This window comes from Bacillus rossius, chromosome 3 (genome assembly GCF_032445375.1).
Source record: "Bacillus rossius redtenbacheri isolate Brsri chromosome 3, Brsri_v3, whole genome shotgun sequence".
Taxonomy (NCBI): Eukaryota; Metazoa; Arthropoda; class Insecta; order Phasmatodea; family Bacillidae; genus Bacillus; species Bacillus rossius.
Window position 1 is genome coordinate 95,649,868 of NC_086332.1, and position 13,231 is coordinate 95,663,098.

At 35.4% G+C, this 13,231-nt stretch overlaps 1 protein-coding gene across 3 annotated transcripts in view; it reads left to right on the plus strand.

The window, feature by feature from the left end:
* Window positions 1–11,946, plus strand: part of LOC134531048 (probable cleavage and polyadenylation specificity factor subunit 2) — a 96,866-nt gene extending 84,920 nt beyond the window's left edge. For all 3 annotated transcript variants that reach the window (XM_063366554.1, XM_063366553.1, XM_063366551.1), the window contains exons 14-16: window positions 1,852–1,901; window positions 3,683–3,820; window positions 11,578–11,946. In XM_063366554.1, coding sequence (XP_063222624.1) covers window positions 1,852–1,901; window positions 3,683–3,820; window positions 11,578–11,670 — 281 coding nt within the window. In that variant the 3' untranslated portion in view covers window positions 11,671–11,946. The remainder of the gene's footprint in view (window positions 1–1,851; window positions 1,902–3,682; window positions 3,821–11,577) is intronic.
* Window positions 11,947–13,231: the final 1,285 nt, after the last annotated feature.

Here is a 13,231-nt window from a genome sequence, read left to right on the forward strand (position 1 = left end):
ATCCAGCTTTTATTTATGGAAAGTTTTCTGTGTTATGTCTGAAAAACATACCTCAAATAATTGGTGTATTGAAGTGCATTATATATATTCCTCCAGCCTGGCACAAGTTTCTCTTTGTACTAGTTTTATGGAAGGACATGGAAATGAGAAGAAGGAATAACTTGCCTTCGAGGAGTAGAAAAATTAAAGACAAGGAAGGGAGGGTGAAGATGAGTGTTCAGCAGACTGTGGGAGACAGCTTGGCAACTTAATGCCATATTGTTTACGTTACAGTGAGCTGAGACACAGCACACAATGACTTCACTTGTGCTCCAAATTCTACTGAAAACAAACATATATATGGTTCAACCCAAATTCATGGGGGGCCCTTACTGTGAAATGGATTAGCTGGGTTTTTTTTTACAAGATATCAATTATCTGAGCATGGGTAAGTCCCAATTTATCCTGTAGTACCCAGTTAAATTTGGAATAAGCATAATTTTTTATTATAACACAATCCAAAACAAACTAATAAAATTTGTTTAGTTCATATTATCAATTAATGATAACGTGTTATTTACACTTATAATGAAATTCTTATGTGACTTAGCCCAAATTGTTATACTTATTAACCAATTAACACTTGTTGTATGTGTTTTTTTTTTCTTTCAAAATGAGATACTTTTATGATGAATTCAGCTAATTTTATTTACCGTAAATGTGTGTCCCTACTGATAGGTTTATAATTAAATGCCCAACACTGGCAAGTTTTGTACTATAGTAAAAAAAAATTGGTGTGTGTACTTATGTATGTGTGTTAGAAGTTATACTTACTTGGCGTAATAAAACACTAACTTTAATTTTGAATGCAAAGAATTAATAGAAATAAAAATAATAAAAGGACGGGAGTGATATAAATACGGTTGGTAAAGTATAAATTCAATCAAATTAAAATATTTACATAAAAACTGAGTATTCAGTATTAATAATAACAAATATATAAAATTAATTATTTAATTTAGTAAAATAATCAAAATAAATTTTAATTAGTAATGAAAATCAATAAATATGCTTAATGTTTGTTCTAATTTATTAATTCTAATTATTTATTAAATAATACTGTAATAATTTTACTGTAGAATGCAAATAAATTATATATACAAGAACAGAATCTCACAAACACTCCCATGAAAACGGCCAGGAGAATACTAAATCGTCCACAGACACTCCCTTCCAGCGACAATGGAAGTTTACAAGCAACTTGACATCGTTATACATACGAGAACACAACCTCACTTATATAATACACTTTAAAAAGTTTATTTACACAATTTATATCACTAATATTCACAATAAATATATATTTTCTAATTATATGGGGTAGATTTAATATCAATCACTTAAGTATAAGATTTTAAAGCACATATATAATTTTTATTTGTATGAAGCCTTTTTTTTTCTATCCTGTGAAAATTAAATTGCATGGTGTGCTCACATCACAAAAATTCAGTATTATTTTTTTCATAATGTGAATAAAGAAGTTTAACTTCAAAAATGACTATATATAGGTAACTTTGGTCTTTTGCATTGAAAAATTTTTCTGTGTCTTTAAAAGTTTACAAATTGTTACACTGCAACTCACTGTAGCTACATGTACATCAGTAGTGCTTATCACTTTGAAATATTTATCATTGTATTCATAGCATTTAGTTCTTTAACTTTTAGTGTAATGAATTGGCCAATGATAGCACAGCAATCTTTCAAGGTACTTGGTATCATTTGTCAGGGTGGTTAACGTAAAATTTTACATTATTTTTTTCCCATTAAAATGCACTTTGTTAGCATCAAGGATCATGTATTTTGTGGTTTCAGTGAATGAAGAGGACCAAATTTACACTCTGGAGCCACTGCCGGTGAACCAGGTATGTACACTTCTCATGACGTCATCGACTAGCTACAGGTTTGATGTAGTTATGTGATAAGTTTTAAGTTAAAGTTATCCTTTCTCTAGGACTGAAGGTTTACTAATGGTGTACGATGCTGTGAAAATGAAAGACGAATTTAATAATTATCACCTTTGAGAAAAAAAGAAAAAAATTGTGAAATCTGAGTGACATAATTTTTTTGTTAAATTTTTTTTAATAGTCTCAAATTATGATAATCATGAATAAGCAAATACGCCATTTTTACAATTAAGCATATAACTACTTATATTAATTTTTATGTCAGAATTACAAAATTCCACGATTTGGAAATCTTGTAGTAGCCAACTAACAACAAACCCTTCTCATTAGTGTACATTATACATTACCTACAAATTAAAATTAATTTTTGTGCTAGCCAGCCTATAAGCCATTTGTGGGAACTATAAAAGACTACCTTTAATCTGTCTTTTGTAATTCTGACCTTTCTAATTAGCATTAATAAACAGACATGTCATGTTTTTATATGGTTGGTGTTCAACTTCAAATTCAAGATTATTTATCTTAACACGTATTACTATCGAAAAATTTATAAAGCAAAATTTCCATCACACTGCCGCACTGTGTGGCCTAGTGCCTTTGTCTAGAGATGTCTCTCTTCTCCCTAATGCCCACATGCACTGCTCCCCTCCTCTGCCACTCATTGTTCCCTTCCCCCTCCCCCACTGCTTGGATGGCTGGAGGAAGTGAAGTCAACTGTCGGTTCTCTTGTCGTGTATAATCCTCTTGCCCAGTCCTGCCATGGAATGAGTTCGTATTATACACTACTTTTCAACAATCCGTTTAGCGTGTTGAGGATCTAAAAGACGTTTGCTGGGATTAGATTTCGTAAATTCGCCATTTATTAATTCGTAATATATACTTTTTTTTGGGCAAGGAAAGTAGAACACAGGTTTAGTTCCCAAGTCCGGGTACCTACTGGCTCCGGGTATGAGCAGAAATGCAAAGTTGGTAGCTATGTTAGTTTCATCATATGAAGGCGACAACAGACAATGTATCACAGCATTTAAGAGCAGAGTGAAGAAAGAAAGTTGTCTCAAAAACTCTGTGTGCCCATCTGAAAACTAGTAATGATACAGAAATAATGTGCTTGAAAAACAGATTCAGAATCTAATTCAAGAGTCATTTTTTCCCTCTTAGTAGAGACAAGATTTTATGGTTTTATATTTAGTCCAATTTGGTTTTTAAAACTGAAAATTTTGGGGTCATGTTTTTAATTTTATGTTTTATAATACTTACTACTCTAAAATAGTGTATTTCTATGTTGCATTTTTGATGATAAAAAATTTTGTAATTAATGGGTGTAAAACATATACATTCAGAAAAATAAAAATAATTAGCAGCATTTGTGGTTTGAAAGATTGAATAAGAAATATACAATAAAACAAATGAATTAATTTTTCTGATACATGTACTTTGATACAATTTTAGTCAGGAAATAATAATATTCTTTGAATTTCAAACATTAAGATTACTTTTTTGTGATTCCAATTAAGTTTTGGTTAAATGCTGCTTAATTCCATGATTTAACTTGTTTTTTGGTGCTATTGTGTGTAATAACTTGCAGTTCGGTGTTACACGGTGTACTGACATGATTTTCCGTGTTATTTTGGTTTCATCACAATCGCAGTATAATCTTGTCCCTATAAGAGCAGGGGAAATGTATTGAATACTGGCCCCTGGTGGTCCTGACCGTGTGTCGCATGCTTGTTCTGCTGCAGCTGCCCACCCACCAGACGGTCTTCATCAACGAGTTGAAGCTCTCCGACTTCAAGCAGGTGCTCACCAGGAGCAACATCTCGTCGGAGTTCTCCGGGGGCGTGCTCTGGTGCTGCAACGGCACCGTTGCTGTCCGCAGGGTCAGTGGCGTTCGTTGTTGTTCACAACAGTTTGCATGCTGAACATTTTGAAAAATTTCTTCTATGAATTTAATCCTCAGTGTCTCGAAACAAAAAATAAAAGAGTGCCTTGATCCACTCCTCAGAATGGAATCTATCAGGACTATAATAATGTATTACGTGTGAGCAGTCAAAAAAGAAACTCTAATTCTAAGAGATATATCGTCGTTTAAGAAACAACCCCGCAAAATTTTTCAGGACAGCTTGATAACTTTATGCGCCATGCTGGAATGAATGATAGTCAATGTTACAAAAAAAGACCATAGCAGCGCATTCTGTTGGATTTTTGGTGAATTCACTTCGTGAGAAGATAAATGCTTACGTTTGAATGGAGGAACAAATAACTATTTTAAAAAAAAATTTTTTTTGTTAGGCTGTGTAGTTTCTTAAGAGAGACTATGGACCTGTAAATTTTTATATAAAACTTTGAGACTCTAAGTGAATACCTTATTTTATAGCATATGTTTCCTGCAGTGCTAAACAAACATTCTGAGAAGACTGTAGCTTGTTGAAAACACAAAAATTCCTTTGGTAGTTTCCTGCAAGATAAAATAATATAAGCCTTGTCAACTACAGTGTTTGAATTGTTGAATTTTTTTTCTAATATTTCTCTTTCAATTTTTTTTTCCCTTAAGTATCAGATTTTCAGAATAATTAATATTTGAGAGTATTTAAGAGTTCAAGGATTTTACTGACCAGTCTCTATTCAAAAATGCAATTTTTTTCTAAACATATTTTCTTATCATTGTCTAAATCTGCAATGGAGTGTTTCAAGTAGTTTACCGGTAGTACAGCAGTTTAATGTTTGTTTAGGTTGTGTTAGCTACATTTAAAATACTGTAAAAACGTGTGAACAGTAGTTTATGTTAGGTCAGCTACATTTATTACGTAATGGTATTACGTATTAAATAGTTTTTATTAATGTATTTGACTTAACGATACCTTTATTTTTTTATAATAATCAGCGACACGTGCAAAGATCTAACCTCAGAAACATGTTTTAATGAAATCAAGCAATCCCCAATCCTACACAATACAAATAGTACTTCAACTAACTCACCATCGCCATGACTTAACAGCCGCAATATTCCAAATTACATACATACATCTTGTTTCAAGTATTCAACATGGCGGAAATCTTATCCTTCTATGAGCATGTTACCATAACAAAATTCAGTGGCAGGTAATGAAATAATACAATTACCCTCTTTTATCGCATAATCGTCGCATGCGCATAATCGTTGCACCAATATTTTAGGGCTTCAAAATTTGGATTAAAAAACATCTCGTGTAAACGTCACATAATGTTTTTGGTCCCACTATTAGATTCTGAATGCTTTGTGTTGGAATTTTTTCCATATAAAACAATGTGTTTTAAAGTAGAAATCTAATATTTATTTGAACATTACTACTTACTTATTTAATTAATGGAAATACGAAGTTTCTGATGTGTAAATTTGTTTTTAAAGACGTTTTTAAAGGTTATAAGGTTATAACCTTTATCTGTTCGTTTGCGTCGCCACGGTGTACCACTTACAAAAATGTAGCCAGAGCTAGTTGGCATCATTCATGTTTGGTTATGTTGCTTCCCGTATAGAGTGCGCACACGTAGTCGATTATCGCTATCTCGCCGATTGCAAGCAACGCGCGCTCTCTGTCGAGTGCCGAGTTAACTACATCTGATGGCCCGCACTCTTTCGTGGTAAGTGTGTACTACGATGATAGTTATGCGTTCGTTCAGGCTTGCATTCGGGTCACAGATTATGTTTTTCTATTTAAAGTAGAAGAAAGGTTTTTGTTGCATGACTTATTAATTAAAATTGTTTGGCGTACTCTTTTATGCTTCACTTTTTAAATAAACGTACTTTCCATGAATGGGTTTTCTTTTTATGAATAACTTTTCCTAACAATTTTTTTTTCTCACATAAACGTTACACCTCTACTTTTCAAACTTGATTTTAGTATAAAATGTGCAACGATTATGCGATAAAACACGGTAGTTCACATAATGGCATTTCCACAAAATGGTACTTACGTTGTTATTAATAACAAAGAAATTGGTCTTTATTTGAGCAAGACAAACTGCAGTGACACTTTGAATTACAAAATATTCCTGCACTTTTCTGTAGCACATTTTGTTTTACAATTACACCTTTTATAGCCTTGACCACCTGAAAGCGATTTTTCAGTTGCCAGTTGTCGTAAGCTTTTTTTTTTTTTTTTTTGGGCGTTACATTTTCAATATCAATCAGTTTATTCTGACAAATAGAAAACTGTTTCCTTGAGAACATATTCATGATAGTTTCATGTTTTTTCCCTAGCAACACCTAACTTTACCCAGTCAGCATTGGGTAGACCTAGGTGTACACAGATAAACGCCAAATTCAATTTGGACTTCGCCCAACAAATTTGGATAATGTAAAGTTAACATGGGTAAACCTAGGTTTATTTCTTCATCTAGCATTGCCCGTAGCATATATACCAAGTTTAACATCACCATAATATACTACTGTATTCCCTGTTTAACATTAATTTAGGTTGCTGTGCGGTCATTTCCGCTGCCTGAGAGAACTCCCTGGCTTTATTGTTGACTTTTGACATGCCTCGGTGCTACATTGGTTTTGTGCACGGCTACTTCTCGCTACTTCCTCTGTCTACCAGCCGCAGGGGAGGGACGCGTGAAAGTCGCAGTGTGCTATCTTTTGTTGTGCTCATGATGAAAATACGCTGTGCAGGCCTGTACTGTTCGGGGATGTGCACACAGCATAGCCAACCACCTCTTTCCATAAAACTTTCTCCCTCATGTCGCTGTTTGATGACAAATAGTTTTCGTAGAAGCGCTGCCATTGATATTTTAGAATTTGATGCATGAATTTCATATATTTTTACTACTGCTTTTGTAAACCTTTTACAATTTTGTGAGAGGTTATTTTCAATCAGTGGCATGCATCATGCATCAAAAGCTGTACAACTGGATCACTAACTCCATTTTTGACATGATAGGGAGATATATGGTAGTCAGTTTCAGAATCTGTTGTAGCAATTATAACTAAATTTGTTTAGTCACTCAGTATTCATAAAGAATAAATCTTACTAGGCGGTCAGAAATTTGTATTAAACAATTAGTATGTTACAAAAAAGTCAAATCTTAAAACCTGTTTCATACTGAAACTGTTACCAGATAACATGAAAGTCAAAAACGATAGCCGGACGTCCGATGACGCCGGTACCAGATGAACCACTGAGTCTTTCCTTGTGGCCACCAGGATCGCTTGAGTTAATGGCAGCAAAATGGCGCCATATTTGAATTTTGAAGCGTCCAACACTTTGGATTAGTTAATATAAATCTAGGGTAAGCACTATTTACAAATCCAACATACCGCCCACCAAAATGCATATTTTAAACATTTATTGGGCGGGCAACGGGCACAGCTTCACCATAGGCCGCAGAAAGGTGCCTTGTTGGGTCTTCACCTCAGCCACTCTCACATCTGAGCCAGGAAAAGTCTACACAAAACGGCCTAACTTCCAGCAAAGTGGTGGTAGATTCGGATCTTTGATGAGAACCAAGGTTCCCACACTGAGGATGTCTTGGTCAGTTAGGCTCTTGGGTCGTTGCTGCAGCTGTTGTAGATAATCCTGGTGCCAGCACTTCCAGAATGACTGATGCGCCTGCTGGATGAGTTGCCATCGAGACAAACGATTTAACTTTAGGTGGGACAAATCTGGTTCGGGCACTAGTGCAGGAGGCCCCAAGACTAGAAAATGACTGGGTGTCAGGGCAGCCATGTCGTTTGGATTATTTGAGAGAGCACACAGAGGCCGTGAGTTGAGAATGGCCTCCACTTGTGTCATGAGAGTGTATAACTCCTCATAAGTGAGTACCTGAGCACCTACACTCTTTATGAGGAGAGACTTCACAGACTTTACACCTGCCTCCCAAAGGCCTCCGAAGTGTGGTGCTGATGGGGGGATTGAAATGCCAGGTAACTTGGTGTTCAACCAGCGACTGAGCAAAGGAGTCATGTGTATCCTTGCTTGACATGAAGGCTCTTAGTCCAGTCAACAAGCGACTAGCACCGACAAAGTTAGTCCCGCAATCGCTGTGAAGGTCAGAGCATCGCCCCCGACGAGACAAGAAACGGCCAGCTCCAAGTGGGTTGCCTTGGTGGCAAAGCATACAAACAGGCACAAGTAGGCATCCTGGATCCGGGTCTTCCGCAGTTGGGACATGGTGATTTTAAAGGGTCCAGCATAGTCGACTCCTGTCTTGAGAAATGGCTTGGCTTGTGTGACACGATCGACTGGAAGATTACCCATAGGTGGGTTTAGAGGCACAGGGTGAACTCAAAAGCATAAAGTACACTTCTTCAGCCGTTGTCGAATGAGGCCCCGAGCACCTACAATCCAGAAGTCACGTTGCACAGCAGACTGTAGTATGGTGGGACCACAGTGCATCAGATGGATGTGAAGGTGGTCAATTACAAGGTCTGTCAATCTGTGGTGTTTGGGCAGTAGAATTGGATGTCGTTGGTTGTAAGCCAAGTCTGATAGTTTCAAACGTCCGCCCACCCTGAGGATGCCAGCAGGATCCAAGAAGGGAGACAGCTTGAAGAGTGGACCCCGATATGGTTGGTTAGCTTGCAGAGCTTTGATATCAGATGCGAATGCTGAAGCCTGGGCTAAACGAACCCATACCATCATGGCATCTTTAAGCTCATTAGCATCTGGTGGACTACGAGGGGGAAGTTTTTTGAAGCGCAAACATTGCACAAAGTGGATAGGCAGTAATGCGTTTGACCTTGCTTAAAGATGAGAACTTTTCCAGCAGCGTAGTGTCTGCCAGAGGTTTGACACTATGCAAGGTAAAGATCCATTGTTCCATCACTGTTTCGTCCATGCTGTCCATCAAGCCGGTGAGTTGTGGCCATTCCTCTGGTGGCTTATACAGCCATGATGGACTGGTCCACCACTTGGAAACAAGCCCCTAGAGGCACAATCAGCCGGGTTGCTGTCTGACAACACATGATTCCAGTTCTTTGCTGGGACAAGGTCATGGATTTGGCCGACACGATTTGCAACAAAAGTTTTCCATTTATGGGGTAATCCACGGAATATTTATTGTTAATGAATCATTATTAGAAAATTGTCTTCTTTCTGTCTCTCTCTCTCTCTCTCTCTCTCTCTCACACACACACACACACACACACACACAGAGAGAGAGAGAGAGACATTTTACCCTTATGATATACTTACGTGTCAAGGTTTGAATAGCCAAAGAAATTTCTCTTCCTTCATGTGTACTGATTTACATGTGTTCTTTTTTTGTGGAATTTTATATTTTTCTTTTATATTAAAGGTTAATTAAATTTGTTGTGAGGATGCACTCTTGAAGCTTAAGTTACTGCACTTGTTAAAGCTAGAGCCAGGTAGGTGTTCACTGGATAGGGAGGGAACTGTCTCTTATGCTTATTTTTTGGACCCTCTCCACGTGTACCAGCATATTCATAAAATTTGTAGTAATGACGGAAACAATTATAAGCTGTTTTATATTCCAAAGTGGTTATTATTGTAATATAATCTATTTTAAAAGAAAATATCTTGTATATGCTTTGTATGTAAGTTTTACCTGGGGTTTTTTAGTCATTTTTGTCTTTCTCTTGTTTTTATTGTATGTTGTTATTTGTCCCAGAGAAAATGAATGGCGTCGAAAATTCGTTCAGTACGTGGCGAAATAGTAGTTGTAATTTCTTTGTTAATACAACCAGAAAAATTGTTTTTGATTTTATGGGAGGTAAACAATTTTTCGATGAACTATGGGTGGCATCAGAAGGTTGTGTTGTAATAAGTGCTGTGCAAAAAATTGCAATGAATTAGATTCTGCTGTTGCAGGTGTTCCTCAGGTTTCTAAATTTCAGAAAGACATAAGGCAATAAGCATAAAATTATTGTTTTTACGAATACTTGTTATTATTAGTAGTATAACTTTAATAAAATTGCAAAACTTAAACTTGAGTGTATTAAAGCAATTCTTTAGTGCCATCTATGATAATTTTGCTAGTGCTAACAGTATTACATTTTTTTAGCGATATTCAAGTAATTCTGTAGAATAGCTAGGTTTAATGAGTTTTAGTTTATGTTAGCTACTTTAAGAATACTTTATAAGAGTGTGGATGGGTGATCAGGTAATCTACGTGAAAAATACCATGAAGTCATTCCACTAAAATTCTCTCGTTGAATTTTTTTTGTAAATAAAATAATAAAATTCAGAAAATACTTTTTTCAAACACTTACGACATTGAATATTACGTGAAATGAAAATATAATTTATGTCTCAGTCCCTCTTGTAACTAATTACCGCAGATGATATGTTTTATGTCACCGTAGATTTTTAAGTAACGTTATTATGAGGGTTGAATAAAAGCTGTAATTGTTTTAGGTGCACATTTAAATAATTATTTAGGTTAAAGGGTCTGGTAAGGAGCAATTAGTTTAACCCTATAATGTTTCATGTAGGTATCTTGCATGTTGGAGCTCTTCATTTATTTTTCTTACTTTTTCTTTTAAATTGAAATTTTATTAAATATATACTAATATAAATATGGCAGTGTTTGTAATCAGTCACAAGATTTTTATATTTACTGTCTTATGTCTTTCGGAATTTAAAAACCTGAGGACCACCTGCCACAGCAGAATAGAATTTATTGCAATTTTTTGCACAGCACCTTAACCTTCTAATGCCACAACCCATTATTCATCAAAAAATTGGTTCCCCCTCACATAAATTACAAAAATCTGGTCTGGTTGTATTATCAAAGAACTTATATGGATAAAAGAATAGCAGACCCCTAGTACTGAACCTAAGAAAAAATATTAATACAACATTATTCCCAAAATTCTGCAAATATTAAACCCAGAGTATAAACCACTTAATAAAATAAAGTATTCTTTACAATTAAAAAAAATGCTTCAATTTTCAAAATTTCAAAGTAAAAATTCTAGATAATGTTATGACCTTACTATAAAAGCTAATTATGTAATTAATGTGTTTTATCAGTTCATAACATTATTTGCATTTTTGTTTCTTTGAAATTTTAATAATTGAAAAATATTAAAATTTTAATTTAAAATAAGTTTGTAATAATTTGGTCTAAAAGAGAAAGAGATAAAGTCAGAAAAATAAAAATAGATTAGAGATAATTTGTAGTTTGAAAGTGATTCAATAAGAGATGCACAATAAAACAAATCATATTAATTTTTCTGATCCATGCACTTCAGTACAATTTTTTTTTCTGGAATAGACATTCCTTGAATTTCAAACATTAAAAGATTACTTTTTTTATGATTTAATTAAGTTTTGGTTAAATGCTACTAATTCCATGATATGAACTTGCATTTCAATGCTATATGGTGCATTAACTTGCAGTTCGGTGGTAATACAGTGTTTTCACATGCTTTTCGGTATTATTTCTGTTTTATCACAATTCACAATATAAGTTTGTCCCTCTCAATAAGGCTGATTCGTGTGAATACAAATTTAAGTTGTTTACACCCATTTACTTGAGTAACCACAGTAATACAAGGAGCAAAGTGCACCATGTACGGAACGTGCACGAACACAGTATTAAAGCAACCTGATTGTTATGGTGCAACTGTTCCTGCAGGGTGGACTCCAGCTTGCTGTGTTGCTTGCAACCACCATGCTTGTTTGTGTTGCAGCACGAGGCAGGGAAGGTAACGCTCGAAGGCTGTGTGTCTGACGACTACTACAAGGTGCGGGAACTCCTGTACGAGCAGTATGCCATCGTTTGAGACGGCTGCGTTTGCACAGCGAGGGTGCATGCCCTCGTAGCTACAACCCATTCCAGGAGACTGCTCAAGGCCCTAGAGACGAGCAAACTGCTGATGTGATACAGTATTGGTTGTGAATGGAACTGTGCTGGTGGCCATATTTATGGATTATAAACAGTTTGATTTTGTTGGCGATTATGCTTATGAAAATTACATTGTTTTAAGAGGTTTTTTGGAGTCATTCCTGATGAAGTTGGGTTTACCATACACTAAATAAACATTTTATGCTAAAGCCAACATCATTACATCATTTGGCTGTCATATACATACTAGTTATGTCCAAGTCTCGTCTGCAATCATCAAAACATTTGGTGTAGAAAATATTTTTATCCTCTCTTGGGATTGATTACAGTTATGTAAATTTTTGAGAATGCTGTTCCAGTTAGTATCATTTAATGCTATTGTTTGGAACATTACTAACTCCCGCATTATCTGATAACTGTGTTTTACCTGGAGGATAACCAGTCAGTGTATTAAAAAAAAACACACACACACACACAATGCCACTGAGTATTGGGACAGTTCTAAGGCTTCCTCAATTTTTTGGAAAACGTTTAAGTTAACATATTTAATTTACTCTTGTTATGTTGATTAAAAGGTTGCGAGAATAGCATCACAATGTGCAAACTCTTTTGTAAGAAGCACCCACCCGGTAAATAGTTTATCTCGAAACATGGCAAAGAGAAGGGATTTCATATAGAATTGGTGGAAAACATTTGGCTTCTAACATTCAGCATTAGGACTCAGCAGCACAGACCTGCTATGGGCCCTTTTTTCGTGTAAATAAAAACACATCACCGGGTGGGATCCAGATCTAGACACATCTCTTTAACACAGTGATGATCACCTACGTTGTTTATCGTGAGAGCCTGAGAAAATAACTTCTCCGCTGGTCGGCACAAGGAAACAAAAAAAAAGCTCATCCTGTTTACCCAAGCTTACTTGCATTGGATGAAAAAGGAAAGTAACATGATATGCTTGTGCTTTTTCTGTTTTCTATTTTCCTACAATTAAATTGAAAAAAAATAATTGTTAAATACATTGTTGCTCAAGAAACAACACCGCCTAAGTAATTTTTTTTTGTAATTTTTTTTTTTGTTTCTTTATGGAAATGAATGCATCTACTGACTTCTCACAGCATTCTTTAGCACTTTATGCTGATTAAATGTGTAAATATAAAACAAAAACAACATTTTGTGTTGTTACGTGTGCAATAGGCAAGATTTTTTTTAGCTCTCCTGAAAAATTTGCTTTTTGTTTCGTAAGTGACGACATATGTCATAGTAAGAAGAGAATGTGTTTCCTCAGAATGTGAGTAGCAACCGAACAAACAATTTTGAGACTTCTTAGACCTACATCATTTTAAACTACAGCTTAACAGTTCTCAGTGTGCCTCCCAACTTCTGTTTCTTCCTGAGATACTGCACTGGCTGGTATGCTAGATTCACTCTCTCTCTCTTTTTCATTCTGGGAAGTCAGGAAAAATCAGGCAAAAGTCGATGAATTAGAAATTGGTTAGGGA